The following is a 23,154-nucleotide window of genomic DNA, read 5'->3' as shown; positions in this document are numbered from 1 at the left end:
GTAAATGTAACAGGCGAACTCTACTTTACCTGCAGCATGGACCTTAATTTTTTTAAATGTATTTTTCACGTGCTCAGGCGTACACACCTGCTTGTTGACAACATGCCCCTTAACTATCTAACCAGTATATCATTCAACATTTGGTCTGCCGTTCACAGGTTTGTCCGATCCAGTATTGTCTTCACCGTATGCACTGCTTGAGGAGGGAAAGAATGCCACCATTTCTTGTACATTATCGTCTGCTCAGCTTTTGGTACCAGATTACCCTCTAGTCTGGAGCAGAGTTAACGGTCTTCCCAACGGTTCAGCTATCCAAAACTACCCATTTGACGGTAACACAAATGTACGTTTTATTATATTGCCTATTTTTGTTTGTAAGATATTGTACTATGATCATTGTTTAAATAGCCTGCTGTTTTCATTTTGATACGCAATTGAAATCACCCAGGGCAACACAATATCCAGATATACACAGTGACCAATTAAAAAGGATGTTCATTAACATTTGCTCTCATGGAAATTAGTGAAATAGTAAAGTATGGACAAAATGGGACTGCGACAAATTCCCGAAAACATTCGGCAAGCATCTTTCGGGAAAACGACCTGCTCCGTTACAAATTATAGATCTGGTAGAAAACATGCAATTACAATGACTAATACATTTTTTTTAATTCTTTAAGTTTAGCAATAAAATCGTTCGTAGTTTATTAAGTCTTAAACATATAACTTATCGACCAAATCTACAACAATTTAATTTTTTGGAAGAAAAGTGTGTTCCATTTTTTTTACAAACTTTTATTAACTCACTTCCTCTGCCGTCAGTCGTACGTCTGTCGTCAGTTTGTCCTTAGTCTGTCTAAATCGAAACGCCCGAGCGAAATTGCAGGCACTTCTAACTGACAGATACGATTCGTATTGGTAGGTGGGTCAATACATAAAGACAATGCAATATGACATTAAATTTGACTTAATTGATTGCCTGGTTAATTTTTTTATGAATTAATTAACATTTTGTCCAAATTAGTAGGCAGTCTCATCAAATTATTCCGCGCTATTAGACACGCGTCATAAAGTTCAATAGGGCGTCATCATATTCAATAGTTGTGCAATGGTTTTTTAGTCATGTAACTCTACTGTAAATCAAACATGTGAAGTAGGTTACTCAAAATGTTTTCATAAAAAACGTTTTTTTTATACACGTTTTCATAAAAAACGTTTTTTTTTATACACTGCTACTTAAATAAGTATAAACAAAAGCGTAGGTCTCTTCCTAAATATTAGTAAAGGTGTCCAATAGATACTAAAGTGACCCATGGATATCTATTGTAAATTTAAAAAATTTAAAGTACTGAAAAACAATCATAAAGTACGTTTTAATAACAAGCTTTTATGTAATAATGCACTAAAAAGTATTAACATAAATTATACACTACTTTTTGAATAACTATAAAGAAATGCGTGGGTCTCTTCCTAGATATAATTAATGGTATCCAATAGGTTCTAAAGTGACACACGCTTTTCTTTATACTAGTGTATAATTTATTTTACTACTTTTTAGTGCATTATTATTAAACCGTTTTTTATGATTTAGAAAAAATATGTTTATTGCATTTAACATGTTTTAATTGTGTCAACCTACTTCATGGATGATTTCTACCGATTTGTATAATTCTTGATACGTACAGCAAGATACAATGACATGCATATGGCACCATTAGCTTTTTAAACAATGTTTCTCTGAATACAACTTTTCTATATAAAGTTGCAATAATATAGTTTTCTTTCATATTGCTTCACAATACTGAAAATCTAAAAAAAATTAAAATAGTGAGGTAATGAACCTTCATGACTTAAAAAAAAAATCTGTATTGGACTATATGAACTACCTTAATCGAAAAAGCCTAATGTATTGTCAATTGCGCTAATCCTTCATTCCATTACAAAATAAATTCACCTTAGCCTGTGATATCCTCAAACATGAAGGCTTATATTAACAATTATTTTTAATGTTCTAGACATATCGGACTGAGTTAACCTTTGTTCCTGGAGGATCTGACAATGATGTTCCTTTATTTTGTACGGCAAGTGACGGCTTTAGTTCAAAGACAAGCTCGATCACAATTAGCGTCATTTGTAAGTAGTCTACACTTTACAGATCATTATTGATTGTAAGTCAGTCAGTAAGTGAGTAAGTCAGTCAGTCAGTAAATCAGTAAGTCAGTAAGTCAGTCAGTCAGTCAGACGGTAAGTCAGTCAATCGGTCGGTCGGTCGGTCGGTCAGATGGTCAGTCGGTCGGTCGGTCAGTAAGTCAGTAAGTGATTAAGTCAGTAAGTCAGTAAGTAAGTCAGTAAGTGAGTAAGTGAGTAAGTGAGTAAGTCAGTAAGTCAGTAAGTCAGTAAGTCAGTAAGCCAGTAAGTCAGTAAGTCAGTTGGTCAGTCAGTTAGTTATTGAGTATTTCAGTGAATTAGTAAATTATGAGTCAGCAAGTCAGTTAAAGAGTCAGTCAACTAGTCAGTGAGTTTGTGAATCAATGAGTCATTGAGTGATTGATTGAGTCAGTGAGTCAGGGAGTCAGGGTGACAGTTAGTCAGGGAGTCAGTGAATCAGTGAGTGAGGGAATCTGTGTATGTGTGTGAGTGTGTGTGTGTGCGTGTGTGTGTGCACACATTTTTAAGTATAATATAGCAGTATAGACTATCCGTGTTACAGATATCTTCAAACCACCATAAAATTTCTGTATATTTTGTAAATAGTGGTGCCGTATACTCCAAACATCACCGGAAACCTTACGGTCAGAGCTGGAGTTACGGACAGCTGGACGTGTGTTGTAGATGGTGCCAGCTACATCCCACCCGGTGTCTACTGGAGGTAAGCCTGTTTGCAGCATTATTGAATTCAAATAATAATTAACTACACATTTAACAGCTAGATATAAATAAAAATTCAAGATTTTTTTATATCTGCTTTAAGAATGAGTTTTTTACACTAATTTACAGCAAGTTCAAGCACATAATTTAATTAACACTTCTAGAGAAACATTGTAGCTAAATAGTGAAAACAGAAGATGGTAAAATGGCGTAAGGAACGGTTGAGTGGATGGGAGGATGGACGGATTAATTGATGGGTTGGCATGTGGGTGTGTATATGTATGGATACTAGCCTTATATAACCTTTGATGCTGACCGAAATATTGAGCGTGTGTCTTCTCTTTGCACCAGAGATGGTGATGGACTCAGCCTGACCCAGGGAGTAAGTAAACATACGAATATCATCGTTAAGAACAACAACAACTACGTATACAAAGTCACAAACGTCTACACGGCAGCGCTTCCAGCCCAGGACCCCTACGTACTTACGTGCTACGTCGTCCATCAATTGGACAACTACTACCACATCATGAAACAATCGACAATAACAATACGCGTCATTGTCAACGGTAAGTAGAACAATAGATTTGGTGATTTTACTATACCCGACTTAATCCATAGTTTTGGTAGCAACGGTCACTAGAAGGGTGGCAAATAGGCTGTGTGTGATAAACATGTCATAGAGACTAGCATTGTGTACTCAATATACCTCTCACAAAGGAGAACTGACAAAGACCTTTATAGTGAAGTTTGGTGTGAGATTGTGATGCATGCTCTCGTCAATCAAATTCCTGTTGGTAATTGACTGGATCATAAAAAAATACTACGGGTCACATAATGAAATACTAACAAATTACAGTCAAAATATTACAACGAGAAATAACCTTAAAGAACTGCATTGATAGGTCACAGGATATTTTTAAAAATTAAATCAAATGTGATTATGATCGTTCTCCTGCTTACAGTCTCTTCTTCCGACCGTCTCTTAACAAAGAGCATTTACTTTTATAAAAGCAGATCAAATGTTATCTGATTGTCATTTTATCTGACCCTTTACTAACAGCAGTTAATGTTCCGTGCGGCCGTTTTACTGATAGTCATTTCACCTTTTGTCATTTTGTTCCTGTATTTATTTATATATATATATTTTGTTTGATTATAAAAAAACTGAATAATACTCAATTCATACTAGCTAGGTTTTAGTAGAGCTATTTGCAGTTTCATTTTAACTACATATAGGCCTACTAAGTTTAACGTTTAACTTATTAGTTACGCTATACATACTATTAAACTGTTTTACGGCATTTCAAGTATCTATGACGCTTTTACTATTTCGTACGCTTTTCTAATAACTTAGTTATACGAAATAGTTATCTAAAAAGGTTTGGGTAAATTTTACTGAATTATTTAAGTTCCTAAATAGATTAGAGCAAAATTTCTTTTGGTGTTTTTATTATAACTCAATTAAATGCATATATTTGCGATGAAAATTTTCAAATTAGGAAATAATATTTATATCTTAATCTAACATACTATCAATTGGAAAAACATAGTCAAATGTTTTCTGTCAATATTTTCATAAATGTAAGTATTATGAGAACATATATTAATAATATGATGAGAAAGTGGTGGTCGGGAGTTCGTGTCACTTTGTGATTATCTCTATGAAGTTAGTACTTTTGCAAGACAGTTTCTTCGCACATAATGCTGGCATACTTATGTAGAGACTTATTATTAAAAAGCATATAAAATACCCAATTATCACTCAGAAAATAAATCAATGAAATGTAATTAGTTTTCAGCACATTGTTAGTTGCTACAGTTAAATTCACATTAGAAATGTATTATATCTATCGTTTACTTGATGGATTTGTTGAAGTAGTTAATTATTTAAATAATAACATATATTATTTTAGACTAATATAAAATAATAATATTTTAATTTTTTTCAAACTAAAAATAATAATAACGTTAAATTCAAAATAAAATGTCAATTTTAAAAAGAAACTTAGCTACGTAGGGCCTATGTATTTATATTTCAGTTTTTAACGTAGTTTGATATTACAAAATTGTAATAATATCCCACACTATTATGCACGTTTTGTTTAGCGTTCTCTTGATGTGCAATTATTTTTTCTACGAGATTCTATTCTATTATAAAATGTTTAAGTAATTAAAAATGGATTAAAAATATTGTCTATATCCCGAGTTGCCATCCCCCATAGTGTTATATAAGAATATTCGAGAAAGTTTAGAGGAGATCAAACCCGTTATATTTCTATCATTTTACATTATAAAATCACAATGGATTTTGGCCCCTAATCAATGCTATAAAGAATCAAAAGTTGTTTTAATTATATAGCGGCCTCTCGCGCGATGGACAAAGATTTATTTTCAAAACAATTTTGCCGACAACAGCGTGTGTTTGATAGTATGAAAAAGAGGACTCGGGATGGTGTCTATAGAACAAAGATAATCAAACCGCAGCTACAGTATTCTTTTTACAAAAAAAAAACAATCAAGTAAAAAATGTAAAAAAATTATTTTTCTGAACTATAAAAAATGAATTATGGTCGGCTGTGGGCCCCTAAACTACCTGCCCCCCCCCCCTCCAGCAATGTGGGGTCTGGCGGCACTGTAGTTCCACCCCTGTGCTATTAACACTATTTTTTTCTTCAGCTCCAACTGGTAATCGATTGCCCCACGCCGAAATAAAAACCAAAGTCATGTTTAAATTTCCTGTTTAACGTTTCGGATCACCTTGCCCCTTACAAACCTCAACTTGACAGCAATTCGATGCTGTAACTTAATATTTTGACCGAAATAAATGATGGGACGAAAATGTACCTTCACAATATGAATCTGACGCTAACACTAGATTTTAGAGGGCTACGTATTATATTGTAAATGTTTCAAAAATATATTGTCACTTATAGTGAAAAGTATGTAACCTCTTTGTAGTCAGATGCACATACAATGCCGCGAGACCCCTCAACGTGAGAGGACCCTGCAGTTTAGGGGGACGAATTTTGACCAAAAAAATGAATTTTTTTTTGTCAGAAATAATGTTTTCCGTTCACCTTGATAATGGTTTATAAAAATAAACATATCTTCTATAGCAATGACTGTTTTACATTATTTAACAAACACTTTTGCGTAGAAAAGTATTTTTTTTTTTAAATCTACATGAGCTGTAATTTAAAAAATAGGCAAACGTTCACATTACTTCCATGGCTTATTGCCCGTCTTTAAATAGTCTAATAGGAGTGCTGACCACGCTTTACTTTCATGTGCTGAAGTGAATGTAACAGCTCAGCTATATTTCACCTGCAGCATGAAACTTATAGTTGAAAACTAAACTTTTTACATGCACACGCATATTGACATAAAAATATGCACCTTCACTCTCACAACAGAATATCATGCATTATATCGTCTGCATCTTATAGGTGTGTCCGATCTGATCGTGTCTTCACCGTATGAACTGCTTGAGGAAGGAAAGAATGCCACCATTACATGTACATTATGGTCTGCTCAGCTTTCGGCACCAAATTACCCTCTAGCCTGGAGCAGAGTTAACGGACTTCCCAACGGTTCAATTATCCACAACTACCCATTTTACAGTGCAACGAAGGTATGTAATATTATTATTCGTATTTTTGTTTGTACAATATTCTACTAAGATCGTTGTTGAAATAGCCTACTGTTCACATTTTAATTCGCCACTGAACCCCCCCCCCCCCCACTAAGGTGATACATTATCCAGATATACACCGTGACCAATAAAAATTATTAAAAATGATGTTAATTTTTATTTGGTCGAAGTGAAATTTGAAAGTGTACAAAATGGGTCTACGACTAATTCCCAAAGACAGTCCGGTAGTTGTCGATTCGGAAAATCGGCCTTCGGGCAATCTTCTTTCGGGAAAACGTCCGGCTTCCTTAAAATATATAGATCTGGAAACAAGCATGCAAATACAGGAAAAAAAATAAAATTTAAAAAACAATCTTTAAATTTAAAAGTACAATCATTGTTGGTTATAAAGAGTTAAACAAATCGACCAAAGCTTTAACTATTTAATATTTTGGAAGAAAAGTGTGTTCTATGTTTGGTTGTTTTTTAAATTTCATTTATATGCTTATCAATAACAGCATTAAAACAATGGTCGATTAAATTTATGTTAATTAACAACAGTTTAAACACCTGATGTATTTTCCATTACGCGAATCCTTCATTCCAATGTAAAATAAATTCACCTTAGCCTGTGATACCCCTAAACATGAAGGCTTATATTAACAATTATTTTAAATATTCTAGACATATCGGACTGAGTTAACCTTTGTTCCTGTAGGATCTGACAATGATGTTCCTATTTCTTGTACAGCAAGTGACGGCTTTAGTACAAATACAGAATTCTTCACTGTTAGTGTCATTTGTAAGTAGTCTAAACTTTACAGCTCATTATTGATTGTAAGTCAGTCAGTAAGTGAGTAAGTGTGTAAGTGAGTAAGTGAGTAAGTGAGTAAGTCAGTAAGTCAGTAAGTGAGTAAGTTAGTAAGTGAGTAAGTGAGTAAGTCAGTAAGTCAGTAAGTCAGTAAGTCAGTAAGTCAGTAAGTCAGTAAGTCAGTAAGTCAGTAAGTCAGTAAGTCAGTAAGTCAGTAAGTCAGTAAGTCAGTAAGTCAGTAAGTCAGTAAGTCAGTAAGTCAGTAAGTCAGTAAGTCAGTAAGTCAGTAAGTCAGTAAGTCAGTAAGTCAGTAAGTCAGTAAGTCAGTAAGTCAGTAAGTCAGTAAGTCAGTAAGTCAGTAAGTCAGAAAGTCAGTAAGTCATTAAGTCAGTAAGTCAGTAAGTCAGTAAGTCAGTAAGTCAGTAAGTCAGTAAGTCAGTAAGCTAGTAAGTCAGTTATTCATTTATTCATTTATTCAGTTATTCAGATATTCAGTTATTCAGTTATTCAAATATTCAGTTATTCGGTTATTCAGTTATTCAGTTATTCAGTTATTCAGTTATTCAGTTATTCAGTTATTCAATTATTCCGTTATGCAGTTATTCAGTTATTCAGTTATTCAGTTATTCAGTTATTCAGTTATTCAGTTAGTCTGTTAGTCAGTTAGTCAGTTAGTCAGTTAGTCAGTTAGTCAGTTAGTCCGTTAGTCCGTTAGTTCGTTAGTCATTCATCCAGTCAGTTAGCCTCTCAGTTAGTTATTGAGTAGTTTAGTGAGTTAGCGAGTCAGTTGAAGAGTCAGTGAGTTTGTGATTAAGTGAGTCATTGAGTGTTTGAGTCAGCGAGTCAGTGAGTTAGTAAGTCAGTGAGTCAAGAAGACAGTGTGTGTGTGTGTGTGTGCGTGTGTGTATGCAAAGATTCTTAAGTATAATATAGCAGAACAGAGTATCGGTGTTTACGTATATTTCAACGACCATAAAATTTCTGTATATTTTGTCAACAGTGGCGCCGTATACTCCAAACATCACCGGAAACCTTACGGTCAGAGCTGGAGTTACGGACAGCTGGACGTGTGTTGTAGACGGTGCCAGCCATTTCCCACCCGGTGTCTACTGGAGGTAAGCCTGTTTGCAGCATTATTGAATTTAAAAATAATAAATTACACTTTTAATAGTTAGACATAAATAAAAATTCATGAATTTTTTACATCTGCTTTAAGAATGAGATTTTTACACTAATTTACAGCAAGTACAAACACATAATTTAATTAACACTTTTAGAAAAACTTCGTCTAAAATCTTTTGTAACTAAGTACTGAAAAAAAAACCCGGTAAAATGGCGTTAGGGACGGTCGGAAGGATGGGTTGATGGACGGATTAATTGATGGGTTGGTGTGTGGGTGTGTAAATGTATGGATACTAGCCATATATGACCTTTGATGCTGACCGAAATATTGAGCTTGTGTCTTCTCTTTGCACCAGAAATGCTGATGGACTCAGCCTGACCCAGGGAGTGAGTAAAAATACAAAAATCTACCTTAAGAACAACAACAACTACGTATACAAAGTCACGAGCGTCTACACTGCAGCGCTGCCAGCCCAGGACCCCTACGTACTTACGTGCTACGTCGTCCATCAGATGGACAGCTACTACAACATCATGAAACAAACGTCAATAACAATACATGTCATTAGTAAGTAGAACAATGGATTTGGTGATTTTACTATACCCGACTTAATCCATGGTTTCGGTAGCAACGGTCACTAGAAGGGTGGCAAATAGGCTGTGTGTGATAAACATGTCATAGAGACTAGCATTGTGTACTCGATCTACCTCTCACAAAGGAGAACTGACAAAGACCTTTATAGTGAAGTTTGGTGTGAGATTGTGATGCATGCTCTCGTCAATCAAATTCCTGTTGGTAATTGACTGGATCATAAAAAAATACTACGGGTCACATAATGAAATACTAACAAATTACAGTCAAAATATTACAACGAGAAATAACCTGAAAGAACTGCATTGATAGGTAACAGGATATTTTTAAAAATTAAATCAAATGTGATTATGATCGTTCTCCTGCTTACAGTCTCTTCTTCCGACCGTCTCTTAACAAAGAGCATTTACTTTTATAAAAGCAGATCAAATGTTATCTGATTGTCATTTTATCTGACCCTTTAGTAACAGCGGTTAATGTCACGTGAGGCCGTTTTACTGATAGTCATTTCACCTTTTGTCATTTTGTTCCTTTATTTATTTATATATATATTTTGTTTGATTATAAGAAACTGAATAATACACAATTCATACTAGCTAGGTTTTAGTAGAGCCATTTGCAGTTTCATTTTAACTACATATGGGCCTAATAAGTTTAACGTTTAACTTATTAGTTACGCTATGCATACTATTAAACTGTTTTACAGCATTTGAAGTATCTATGACGATTTTACTATTTCGTAAGCTTTTCTAATAACTTAATTATACGAAATAGTTTCCAAAAAAGGTTTGGGTAAATTTTACCGAATTATTTAAGGCCCTAAATAGATTAGAGCAAAATTTCTTCTGGTGTTTTTATTATAACTCAATTAAATGCACTTATTTGCGATGAAAAGTTTCAAATTAGGAAATAATGTTTATATCTTAATCTAACATACTATCAATCGGAAAAACATAGTCAAATGTTTTCTGTAAATATTTTCATAAATGTAAGTATTATGAGAACATATATTAATAATATAATGAGAAAGTGGTGGTCGGGAGTTCGTGTCACTTTGTGATTATCTCTATGAAGTTAGCACTTTTGCAAGACAGTTTCTTCGCACATAATGCTGGCATACTTATGTAGAGACTTATTATTAAAAAACATATAAAATACTCAATTATTACTTAGAAAATAAATCAATGCAATGTAATTAGTTTTCAGCACATTGTTAGTTGTTACAGTTAAATGCACATTAGAAATGTATTAATTGGATCAATTCGTTTACTTGATGGATTTGTTGAAGTAGTTAATTATTTAAATAATAACATTTATTATTTTAGACTAATATAAAATAATAATATTTTAATTTTTTTCAAACTAAAAATAATAATAACGTTAAATTCAAAATAAAATGTCAATTTTAACAGAAACTTAGCTACGTAGGGCATATGTATTTTTATTTCAGTTTAACGTAGTTTGATATTACAAAATTGTAATAATATCCCACACTATTATGCACGTTTTGTTTGGCGTTCACTTGATGTGCAATTATTTTTTCTACGAGATTCTATTCTATTATAAAATGTTTAAGTAATTAAAATGGATTAAAAATATTGTCTATATCCCGAGTTGCCATCCCCCATAGTGTTATATAAGAATATTCGAGAAAGTTTAGGGGAGATCAAACCCGTTATATTTCTATCATTTTACATTATAAAATCACAATGGATTTTGGCCCCTAATCAATGCTATAAAGAATCAAAAGTTGTCTTAATTATATAGCGGCCTCTCGCGCGATGGACAATGATTTATTTTCAAAACAGTTTTGCCGACAACAGAGTGTGTTTGATTGTATGAAAAAGAGGACTCGGGATGGTGTCTATAGAACAAAGATAATCAAACCGCAGCTACAGTATTCTTTTTACAAAAAAAAACAACAATCAAGTAAAAAATGCAAAAAAAATATTTTTCTGAACTATAAAAAATGAATTATGGTCGGCTGTGGGCCCCTAAACTACCTGCCCCCCCCCCCCCTCCAGCAATGTGGGGTCTGGCGGCACTGTAGTTCAACCCCTGTGCTATTAACTCTATTTTTTTTTCTTCAGCTCCAACTGGTAATCAATTGCCCCATGCAAAAATAAAAACCAAAGTCATGTTTAAATTTCCTGTTTAACGTTTCGGATCGCCTTGCCCCTTACAAACCTCAACTTGACAGCAATTCGATGCTGTAACTTAATATTTTGACCGAAATAAATGATGGGACGAAAATGTACCTTCACAATATGAATCTGACGCTAACACTAGATTTTAGAGGGCTACATATTATATTGTAAATGTTTCAAAAATATTTTGTCACATATAGTGACAAGTATGTAACCTCTTTGTAGTCAGATGCACATACAATGCCGCGAGACCCCTCAACGTGAGAGGACCCATGCAGTTTAGGGGGACGAATTTCGACAAAAAAAATGAATTTTTTTTTTGGTCAGAAATAATGTTTTCCGTTCACGTAGATAATGGTTTATAAAAATAAACATATCTTCTATAGCAGTGATTGTTTTACAGTAACTAACACACACTTTTGCGTAGAAAAGTATTTTTTTAAATCTACATGAGCTGTAATTTAAAAAATAGGCAAACGTTCACATTACTTCCATGGCTTATTGCCCGTCTTTAAATAGTCTAATAGGAGTGCTAACCACGCTTTACTTTCATGTGCTGAAGTGAATGTAACAGCTCAGCTATATTTCACCTGCAGCATGAAACTTATAGTTGAAAACTAAACTTTTTACATGCACACGCATATTGACATAAAAATATGCACCTTTACTCTCACAACAGAATATCATGCATTATATCGTCTGCTTCTTATAGGTGTGTCCGATCCGATAGTGTCTTCACCGTATGCACTGCTTGAGGAAGGAAAGAATGCCACCATTACATGTACATTATCGTCTGCTCAGCTTTCGGCACCAAATTACCCTCTAGTCTGGAGCAGAGTTAACGGTCTTCCCAACGGTTCAGCTATCCAAAACTACCCATTTGACAGTGCAACGAAGGTACGTACTATTATTATTCGTATTTTTGTTTGTAAAATAGTGTACTAAGATCGTTGTTGCAATAGCCTACTGTTCACATTTTAATTCGCCACTGAACCCCCCCCCCCAAGGTGATACATTATCCAGATATACACCGTGACCAATACAAATTATTAAAAATGATGTTAATTTTTATTTGGTCGAAGTGAAATTTGAAAGTGTACAAAATGGGTCTACGACTAATTCCCAAAGACAGTCCGGTAGTTGTCGATTCGGAAAATCGGCCTTCGGGCAAACTTCTTTCGGGAAAACGTCCGGCTTCCTTAAAATATATAGATCTGGAAACAAGCATGCAAATACAGGAAAAAAAATATTTAAAAAACAATCTTTAAATTTAAAAGTACAATCATTGTTGGTTATAAAGAGTTAAACAAATCGACCAAAGCTTTAACTATTTAATATTTTGGAAGAAAAGTGCGTTCTATGTTTGGTTGTTTTTTAAATTGCATTTATATGCTTATCAATAACAGCATTAAAACAATGGTCGATTAAATGTATGTTAATTAACAACAGTTTAAACACCTGATGTATTTTCCATTACGCGAATCCTTCATTCCAATGTAAAATAAATTCACCTTAGCCTCTGATATCCCTAAACATGAAGGCTTATATTAACAATTATTTTAAATGTTCTAGACATATCGGAGTGAGTTAACCTTTGTTCCTGGAGGATCTGACAATGATGTTCCTATTTCTTGTACGGCAAGTGACGGCTTTAGTACAAAGACACGCTCGACCACAGTTAGCGTCATTTGTAAGTAGTCTAGACTTTACAGCTCATTATTGATTGTAAGTCAGTCAGTCAGTCAGACGGTCAGTCAGACGGTCAGTCAGTCCGTCAGTAGGTCGGTCGATCGGTCAGTACGTGAGTCAGTCAGTTAGTTATTGAGTACTTCAGTGAATCAGTAAATCAGTGAGTCAGCTAGTCAGTTAAAGAGTAAGTCAACGAGTCAGTGAGTTTTTAAATCAGTGAGTTATTGAGTGATTGTGTCATTGAGTCAGTGAGTCAGGGTGTCAGTGAGTCAGTGGGTCAGTGAGTAATTGTATGTGTATTCGTGTGTGTGCGTGTGTGTGCACACATTGATAAGTATAAAATAGCAGTACAGACTATCCGTGTTTACAGATATCTTCAAACGACCATAACGTTTCTGTATATTTTGTAAACAGTGGCGCCGTATACTCCAAACATCACCGGTAACCTTACGGTCAGAGCTGGAGTTACGGACAGCTGGACGTGTGTTGTAGATGGTGGCAGTTACATCCCACCGACTGTTTATTGGAGGTAAGCCTGTTTGCAGCAATATTGAATTCAAATGATAATAAATTATACTTTAATCAGTTAGATTTGAATAGACTATATAAATATGTATGCAGTGTATTTTGATTCGTTGATAAAAATAAGTACATAACAACATGTTTTCATCTATACAGATCTATCTATCTATATATATAAAAGCAATGTATGCGTGTGTGTGTGTCTGTCTGTCTATCTGTGTGTCTTTTATGCATTACCACACCTCTTATCACATCGCCGTCGAACTTTGGGAAGTTGTTAAGAATATTCCTGGGGAGGTTTCTGCGGAAAAAAATTCAAATTCGCAGGGTTGGTGCCCCGGCAGGGCGCGATTTGTTTTTCTCTATATACGGTATATAAAAATAAAAGTCGATTTTGGTTTGACACCATTATTTCCGATAGCCATGAGACTTTAGGGAGATGATAAGAACACTACCTGGAAGGATTCTGCAAAAAAAATTTTTTTTTAATTTCGCAAGGGCGGCGACGCGGAAGTGTGCGATTTTTCTATATGTACGGTATATACAAATAAAACACGATTGCGGTTCGACACAGTTTATCCGGGTGCCATAAAACTTTAGGGAGTTGATGAATACTCCCGATAAGATTTCAGGGGTATGAGAGGGGTGGGGCTGGGTGGGTGGTAGTGGGAGGGGGGATTTAATTTTGCATGGGCGGCCCCCGGCAGGATGCGATTTGGCGCCCTGTTCTTTACCGTGAGTGCTATGGCGACTACTTTGGGTCTAAACCGTGTGATAGACAAAGGATAGGATGTGGCGTTACAAACGCTCACTAAATTGAATCAGGCGAGTCCGCCGGCGCCCTGGTAGGGCGCGATCTGGCTGCAAACAAAAATGTCAGTTTCGGCCCCCAAAGGCTCACATGGGCCGCTGAGGGCCATGTAATACTTTTTATTGTAATAATCAGAAAAACTAACCAAGGTTAGATTATTAACAGGGGTGTTTATGTTTGTCCGTAAAAAATCAAAACAGTTTCGTCACTTTGTGAATGATGCGATTAGCATCTATTTTTAGACAATCAATTAGAAATTGAGATCGAGCATCTAATAATAGACTATTAGTAACGCTACCATATTGCATCAGTCACACTGATGTTTAAAACACGTCAAATACTTTTTTACGTGCTAAAGAAAATAACCCTTTTCATTTGTGTCACTTTTGCGATTGACGCAATCTGCATCATTGTTAACAGGATGCTATTTGGCACAATGGCGCCTGTTAGTTTTTATGGAGCCAGGGGCCGTACGTGGCGACTATGCGGTAGTGTAATCAAGGGGGGGGGGTGCTCCTGAGAGCGCCCCTCTACGTCCCTGACACATGGGTGGTCACCGGAGTGTGTTCTACCTGATTATTTCGGTGCGTGATTAATGTACACATAAGGTTTTCACGCGGTAGTGTAGGTAAACCCGTGTCCCGGTATTTATGATCCAAGCGCAGGCATTGTTTACATTTAAATAACTCACTTTTAGAAAACAAGGTTACGCGTCTAAGAATATAGGATTGGTAACGTATGGATGAAACCCTTCTTCTATCCCAGCGGCAACGCGGGGGGACGGGTACGCTAATGTGTTTATATATATATATATATATATATATATATATATATATATATATATATATATATATATATATATATATATATATATATATATATATATATATATATATATATATATATATATAAAGCAATGTATGTATGTCTGTCTGTCTGTCTGTTTGTCTTTTATGCATTACTGTACCTTTCATCTGATCGCCATGAAACTTTGGGAAGTTTTTGAGAATACTCCTGGGGTGGTTTCTGTGGGGAAAAAATTCAAATTCGCAGGGTCGGCACAACTGGAGGGTGCGATTTTTTTTTTTCTCTATATAGGGTACATAAAAATAAAAGTCGATTGCGGTTTCACGCCGTTCATCCGATCGCCATCAAACTGTGGGGAGTTAATTAGAACACTCAAGGTGTAAAATTTTTAGTAGTTGATGAATATTCCCGATAAGGTTTCATGGGTGGGGGTGAGGGGAGGGGGATTCAATTTTTCTCGGCGTCCCTCGGCAGGGTGCGATATGGCGCTCTGGTCTTTCCCGTGAGCTCTTTGGCGAATACGTTCGTTCTAAACAGACTTCGACAGACTTTCGACAGACTTCCTTCTATTCCCGCGGCAATGCGCGGGGACGAATACGCTAGTTACATAATAAACCGACCCACGGCTTACTTTGTAGCGATATAAATAGTTGAGTAAAAATATATTCTAAGAAATGTAATATGATAGCTTGTAAATATACACCTCATTATCTATATGGTATTTATTATTAAGTTTTTCGATGCGCAAAATTTTGGACGTCATAGTTTCCCCTCTCAAACATTTACGTTGCAATTTTTAACTTTTTTTCAAAGCCATTGCGAACACCATGCTTCAATAACAATTCAAGAATTTGTTACATCTGCTTTAAGAATGAGTTTATTCACATTAGTTTACATCTAGTACAAACACATAATTTAATTAACACTTCTAGAGATACATTGTCTCAAATATGTTGTAATTAAGTAGTGAAAAAAATAATAACTCCTGGTAAAATGGCGTAAGGGACGGTCGGGGTGATGGGTGGTTGGACGGATTAATTGATGGGTTTGTGGGTGGGTGGGTAGGTGTATGTGTAGCCTACTAGCCTTATTTGAGCTGAACCAAATTTTAATATTGTGTCTTTTCTTTGCACCAGTAATGGTGATGGACTCAGCCTGACCCAGGGAGTGAGTAAAATTACGAATATCATCGTTAAAAACAACAACAACTACGTTTACAAAGTCACGAGCGTCTACACGGCTGCGCTGCCAGCCCAGGACCCCTACGTACTTACGTGCTACGTCGTCCATCAGATGGACAGCTACTACAACATCATGAAACAATCGTCAATAACAATACATGTCATTAGTAACAGTAAGTAGAACAATGAATTGGTTCGGGATGATTTTACTATGCGAAACTAATCCATGGTTTTTGGTAGAAACGTTAAAGGAAAGGGTGGGGAATAGGCTGTGTATACTAAACACGTCATAGTGTAATAGAGACGAGCATTGTGTACTCGATCTATTCGTCACAAAAGAGAATTAGCAAAGACCTTTATAGTGAAGTTTGGTGTGAGATTTTGATGCATGCTCTCGTTAATCAAATGCCTCTTAGTAATTGACTGGATCATGCAAAAGAAAAGCTGCGGGTCACGAAGTCAAATATTAACAAAATAAAATTGAAATATAACAAGAAATATCCTTGACGAAATGCATTCAACAATCACCGGATAATATCCTAATTTAAAAAAAAAATGTGCTTATGATCGATCTCCTGCTTAGAGCCTTTTTTTCATACCATCTCTAGCAACGTGCACTTACTTTATAAAAGGAGATCTTTTTTTTTTCATAGTCAATTTTGGCTGACCCTTTAGTAATAGCGGTTAATGTCACGAGTGGCCGTTTAACTTATAGTCACTTCAATTTTTTTACATTTTGTTGTTATTTACATTTATTTTTATTTTTCCTTTTGCTTATAAAAAATACATCATTCATACTCATGTTTGTTTACGGTCAACACAATTTTTAAATGTTTGTATATGTTGTTTTTTTTTTTAAATTTTTTTCTTGAATTTTTGTTTGTTTGGATACATGAGAAAATCTGCACTAAGTGTAGAGCTGTAAAATAAGTATTTAGGTAAAGAATAATGTTCCTTTTGACCAAACTGTTAATTACACATTTATTTAAAGTAGTTAATTAATGTATTGATAAATTCATTAGTAGATAGACCACTTTATTAATAAAAGTTCAGAACAATGACTTTACTTTTAGTGACGTCACATGATTTATTTACTTTTTATAACAATAAGAGCGGCTTCCATCTAGTGGCGGAACTAGAAAAAAAGGCAACCTCGCAAAAATAAATATTCAAACACAGAATGCAATTATTGGATACTCATTTCTGGCCTGATCAGGTTTTGAAAATAAAAAGGCCTTTTTTTTCAATTCAAAGAATTTTCAGCATGTATTGTGTGTGCGTGCATTACCCCGCACTGCGGGGACTGGCGGCACTGTAGTTCCGCCCCTGCTTCCATCGAAGATTGTGTTGCCTATTCAAAAGTTTAACGCATTATAAAGCTAATTTTCTGTCGGCTAAAGCTTTAACGATACGTCCGTTTGCAATTTTTATTAGGTTCCAACACTATTATCAGTTTTGAACAGTTCTAATTTGAGTATGTAATAAATTTCTCTAGATCTAGAGATAAGCTGCTGGACGAAGGGAAAGTCAATCCTAGATCTAAAATCTAGAATCTAGGTCAAACCAAAATTAATTAGTTAAAAGTAAAATCAATTTTAAAAAACCACAATAAATTATTGAGTTTCTTTATTAAATTATGTTAGTCCTTAAATATTTGATATAAATCTTTGCTTTAAAGCTTTAATGATCATCCATTTCGAGAATACATGGGATTTATCTATGTAGGCTCTAGATCTAGAAATCTAGATCTAGAGCTACGGAAAACACTGTCAGGGGCGTAGCGAGGGGGGGGGGGGGGGCGGGGGGTGCGGACCGCACCGGGTGACACCATTTAGGGGGGTGACACCAAGGCGAAAAATAGCAAAATATATAGAGAAAAACTTGAGGGGGAGGGGGTGCAAATCGAAAGTTTGAGTGGGGGTGCAAATCGAATGTTTGACGGGGGGGGGGTGCAAATCGAAAATTTGAAAGTTTGTCCCCGGGAAGGGTCGCTACGCCTCTGGGGGGTGACACCATTAAGTGCCGCACCGGGTGACACCCGACCTCGCTACGCCACTGAACACTGTGACTTAAGCCAAACGTAGATTCTTCATCTAGATTAGATCTAGCTCTATCTAGATTTAGAATCGCTGCCAATAAATTGTCAATAATGAGTTTCTATACTAAACTATTTCAGGCCATACTTATTTTATATAAATCTTTGTTTATCTATGGAATTAGCTAATTTGGGATATAAGTTTATATGAAATTATAGGAACTGTTCGCATAACAGAAGTTTCTTACTTTGCAGACTGTAAGTAAATGATATAACTAAATCTGCATTGAATAGGAAGTGCTCAATAGCTAAGAAGATGGTGTAACAGTCACCACGCGGTGTTTTTAAAAGATATAAACGTCTGAGGCGTAACATCTTGTTGAATGTGGGGTCTGTTTTTTTTGTGACGATAAGTGACAGGTGTTATGTTATTTATGGATGACCTCCGAGACCCACAGTTATCCAAAGATAACGGTTAGTCTAGTACTAATTAAATGTTTTACACCACTTGAGGTATCTATGTTGCTTTTATTGTTTCGTTCTCTTTACAAATTACTTATTTAAACGAAATAGTTGTCTAAACAAGTTTTAGTAAATGTTTCCGTATTGCCTTAGGCCCTTAATAGATTAGAGCAAAATATAATGCATATACGTTGCGTTGAAATGTTTTCAAATTTGAATGAATTGTTAAATCTTAATCTACCATACTATCAATTAGAAAGCCTGAGACACATTTTCTATAAATAATTTTTAAAATATACGTATTATCAGAACGTACATATTTGTAATTACTAAAACTAAAACTGTAGTTTTAATAATTATTCATTTAAATAAGTATATAAGTACTATTATTTTTCATAGCGGTATGATCCTCACATCTGCAATAGTAATTAGTGTAGCATTTTACAATTATTATGTATAGCAAACTGCACTAATTAAACTAAATGTGATTTTCTATACACGGGGGGCCCAATCCGTTTAGGGAGCCCAATTTCGAACAAAAAACAATGAATTGTTTCAGAAAAAAATTTTTCGTGCACCTTGATAGCGGGTTTGAAAAGCAAACATAATTTATATTGCAGGGATTGTTCTATAGTGACTAACGCACACCGGTTCGTAGAAAAATACTTTTAAAATCAACATGAGTTGTAGTTTGAAAGATAGGCAAACGTTCACTAATCCCATGACTTCTTGCCCTTCATTAAATAGTCAAATAGGGGTGCCCATGTAGCTCCTTTAAATAGTTTTGTACTAAGTAAATTAGAATGCAATGGCTTCTCTTAAATTTTATTTGTATAAGAAAAGCACAGCTTTAAAAACGAATGTATTTGCAATTAATAATATACATACAAAAAAATCACAGAAATAAACAATGGTAGGGTTTAGTCTACCAGTTCACGACCTCCCCCCCCCACACACACAGAAAGCCCACAGTTTGGGAACCCATGCTGTATACATTTTGAGTGTGGCATTTCCTTGTTTGGTCTATTAAACGTAACGTCACTCAGTTTATTTGGCGAGTTGAATAAGATTTTCTGAGTTTCAAATTTCTGAAAAGTACACTTGTTTTCATGTTTTCATTTGTATCATCTTAACTACATTATTGCATTTATGTTTTACTGATTAAACATTTACAGAATCAACATCAAATGTGGTACCAGATAAAAAGGAAGTGAATAGTCAGAATGATTACAGCTTTTTGTATTATGTGCTTCCTATAGTTGCAGTTGTTATTGTATGTGCTGTTGCACTAGGTGTTTGCTTTAGAAAAGGTTGGTAGTTTTAAACCGTTTTAATATAAACACAGCTGAGCAAACACGACTTGTTTTTTTGTTTTTTTCTATTCCTTGCGAAATAATTTTCATGTTTTCATTTGAAAAAATTGACGACGTTTATTATTCATTTCTGTAATAATTGTAGCCTATATACTCGTGCATTCAATATCGCAACTTGTGTATTCAATTTCGCTAACATTATTTAAAATAATTAATGTAAAATAATTATTCAGTTATAGTATAGACGACGTATTTGCAGTTCAATTTACGCTGTGGATAATAAGTTTCGTTCGTGTTTTCAATGGGTTTTTTTTTTTACATGAAACCTCCATCAACTGATAATGATAATAGCAAGATGTATATAAAAAATCTATTGAATAGTTAGATAGATCAAATGTAATTTCTATATGTATACGACATGGGGAATATTAATTATTGTATTAATGTATATTAAACCCATTAATTCGGTTACAATTAACAATTTTTTATCACTTCTATTTATTTCAGCGTATCTAAAACAAGAACTAATAAAAAGAAGTGAAAAAATATCTACTACACCAAACAATGAAAGGATAACCTCTCAACCAATGGACAGTGATGGATATCTTGCCCCTAACAATGAAGATGTCGGCTATACAGTAGTTAGACATCATTCAGGAGATTGCATTCAGACTGGTGCTTCGAATCAGACATCTGTGTATGATTTATACAATATGGAAGAAGAAAACTACTACTGTACAATTAAGGACCTTGATGAGATTAAAAAAAATGCTTTTAGTGAAAGGAAACACCACAACACAAACGAACATGAAGAGAATCCAACGACTGCTGTCAACGTGTCCGAATATTCGGAATGTGAGAGTAACACAAATATTCAACTTAATATTGAGAGGCAACGTAACATGAACAGGGTTGGACAACAAGAGACTACCTTGGATGGGAATATTGATACAAATTCAAATAGAAAACTTGACACCAACATAGATGGTGGAAATCTTGACATTATCTCGGATGTACAACTAGGAATTGCCTCCACTGAAAATCTTGAAATTATGTTTGATGAAAAACCACAAAATGCACCGAAAATACAGCTTGATACTTCTAATTTAACAGAATACTTAGAACCAGCTTCTTCTTCGGAGAGAAAACTTGCCAATAACTTTCATGACAAAAGCTCTAAATTCAATTGTGTCCAGCATTATGAAACTGAATCACTACAAAATGAACCTGGAACTATTGCTAATTTGACAGAATACTTAGTACCAGTCATCTTGGAGACAACTCTTGGCTATAACTTAGATAAAACACTTGACAAAAAAACAAACACCGATAACGATTCTGTCCAACCTCATGAAATTAACGATTATCTCAATTTATATGACACAACTGAAGATACTAGTAACTTGACAGAATATTTATCACCAGCCATTTTTTCGGAGAAAAAAAACTGACAGTAAAGTGGGTGTAAAGCGTGACAAAAAAATAACCCCCGGTAACTACTTTGTCCCAAGTCATAAAGTATTGTAGCAAAACTGCAACGCTATGCCATATAGGGCTAAATAAATCTTTATCTAAAACTATATAACAAAACTGAAAACTAATTAATTGGATTAAAAATTTGATAAAACAAGAAATGTAGATGTCTATTCTGGCCCAACTCATATCAATAATAAGTAAAGTACAGAAACTAAACGACATAGCCGGGGATGACAAACGTGACACAATTCCACTGATGTGACTGTGATATTGAAGTATGTAATATATATATATATATTTGTTCTTGACATCCTTTGTAATAAGCTATTTTTTCTATAATATGGATGAGAGTATTTATCTTGAACAATTTGTCATTTTTGCCTCTTTGTCTGATTTTTCCCCACAGTTTGTTAAATTTAGATAACACAGGACATTTAAACATTGAAAATTTCAACAGATTATGTTCAGATAGAACCACTCATTTGTTGTTCTTAGTTTATACATGTCAATACATAATGTTTTATTATTACTAATTGTTTCGTTTTATAATATAATCAAATGATATATGTATAATCAAATATTTTTTAAGTGCAGACATATATTCACGTTGGGGTTGTAATATTAGTTTCTAGTAAATAATAAAATGTAACCTTATAATTTATTTTAAACATTTAAGTTAATCTCTATATTTATTATAAGCTTGTTTGTTTTGTTGTGTGTGGATGAGTAGCAAATCTTTTGGCTCAATTTCCAGCGGTTTCCAGATACACTTGAATTCGATGACAATGCGGGAATATGTAATTGTTAAACGAATGAGACATTAGATTTGTCATGAAAATGTATTTAAAAGAATACTCTGTTTATGAATTAAAGTGGAGAAATTATTTAATAAATACTAACGATTTTTCGATCAGCTATCCCTATAATTTAAACCGGTTTTTTTCAATCCTTTATGTTTTTATGCGCAGAAAGTGCAGATAATTGTCGTTTAGAGATTGCAAGCTACTGATCTAGTTTATAATGCTGATCACGGTAGGTCACATGCCAAAGAGAGAGGGATTTGAGGTTTCGTGACAATAATTTACGATGTCTGTGTTTGGTTTTGTTCGGCTCCTAAGTTAATACATTTAAAAAAGATTCACCTTGCCGAAGCACTGGGTTGCAGCTAGTATATCTAATATATGAAGTTGAATTCTATATATATGTGACCGCGGACAGCGGATCCATGATTACAAAATCATAGAGCAAAAAAATATACATTATCGCCGTAGTGTTAGGGGTCGGCCTGGTCGAGTCGGTAAAGCTTATGGTTGTAAATATTCGAAAAAAATTTCAGTTCGAACCCTCTGGGGATTTGGCGCCCTGGGCTAGACAGTGAGCACTTTCGGTTTATGTTTGAATTTAAGTTTGTGTTTATGTTTGCGTTTACTAAATACACAAGTCATAGTCCTTTAGAGTAACAGATGTTTTTCACAGAGACCAGTGCAGGGCCTGGCCTGGACGGCTAATATATATATATATATATATATATATATACAATGTCTTGTAATATATATATAGTTTACAAAACCGACTTATATAGTAGTCTTACTCATGTGTTTATTTAGACAGAGAACAACGCAATAAATTTAAACAAAGAGTAACGACGATTACTCTTGTTAGTAACAATTTTAAGCTTGGGTCT

General features: G+C 34.6%; 1 protein-coding gene and 1 long non-coding RNA gene across 2 annotated transcripts; both read left to right on the top strand.

Annotated features, from left to right (window-relative positions):
• Nucleotides 1–230: 230 nt before the first annotated feature.
• LOC131934807 (uncharacterized) lies at nucleotides 231–2,851 on the top strand. Its single transcript, XR_009385845.1, has 3 exons — nucleotides 231–343; nucleotides 2,016–2,133; nucleotides 2,755–2,851. It is a non-coding gene; the product is annotated as an uncharacterized LOC131934807 (long non-coding RNA).
• Nucleotides 2,852–3,073: 222 nt separating this feature from the next.
• LOC131934814 (uncharacterized) lies at nucleotides 3,074–21,445 on the top strand. The gene is made up of 12 exons (XM_059290942.1): nucleotides 3,074–3,078; nucleotides 3,589–3,665; nucleotides 6,285–6,502; nucleotides 7,187–7,304; nucleotides 8,314–8,428; nucleotides 8,792–9,003; nucleotides 11,887–12,071; nucleotides 12,747–12,864; nucleotides 13,278–13,392; nucleotides 16,140–16,357; nucleotides 19,857–19,991; nucleotides 20,502–21,445. Exons 1-12 carry the CDS (start codon nucleotides 3,074–3,076, stop codon nucleotides 21,443–21,445), a joined length of 2,460 nt encoding a protein of 819 aa, XP_059146925.1.
• Nucleotides 21,446–23,154: the final 1,709 nt, after the last annotated feature.

The sequence above is a fragment of the Physella acuta genome, unplaced genomic scaffold (genome assembly GCF_028476545.2).
Source record: "Physella acuta isolate Inbredline_101_S28 unplaced genomic scaffold, ASM2847654v3 ptg000118l, whole genome shotgun sequence".
Classification (NCBI taxonomy): domain Eukaryota; kingdom Metazoa; phylum Mollusca; class Gastropoda; family Physidae; genus Physella; species Physella acuta.
This window is presented reverse-complemented; position numbering and strand designations above follow the sequence as displayed.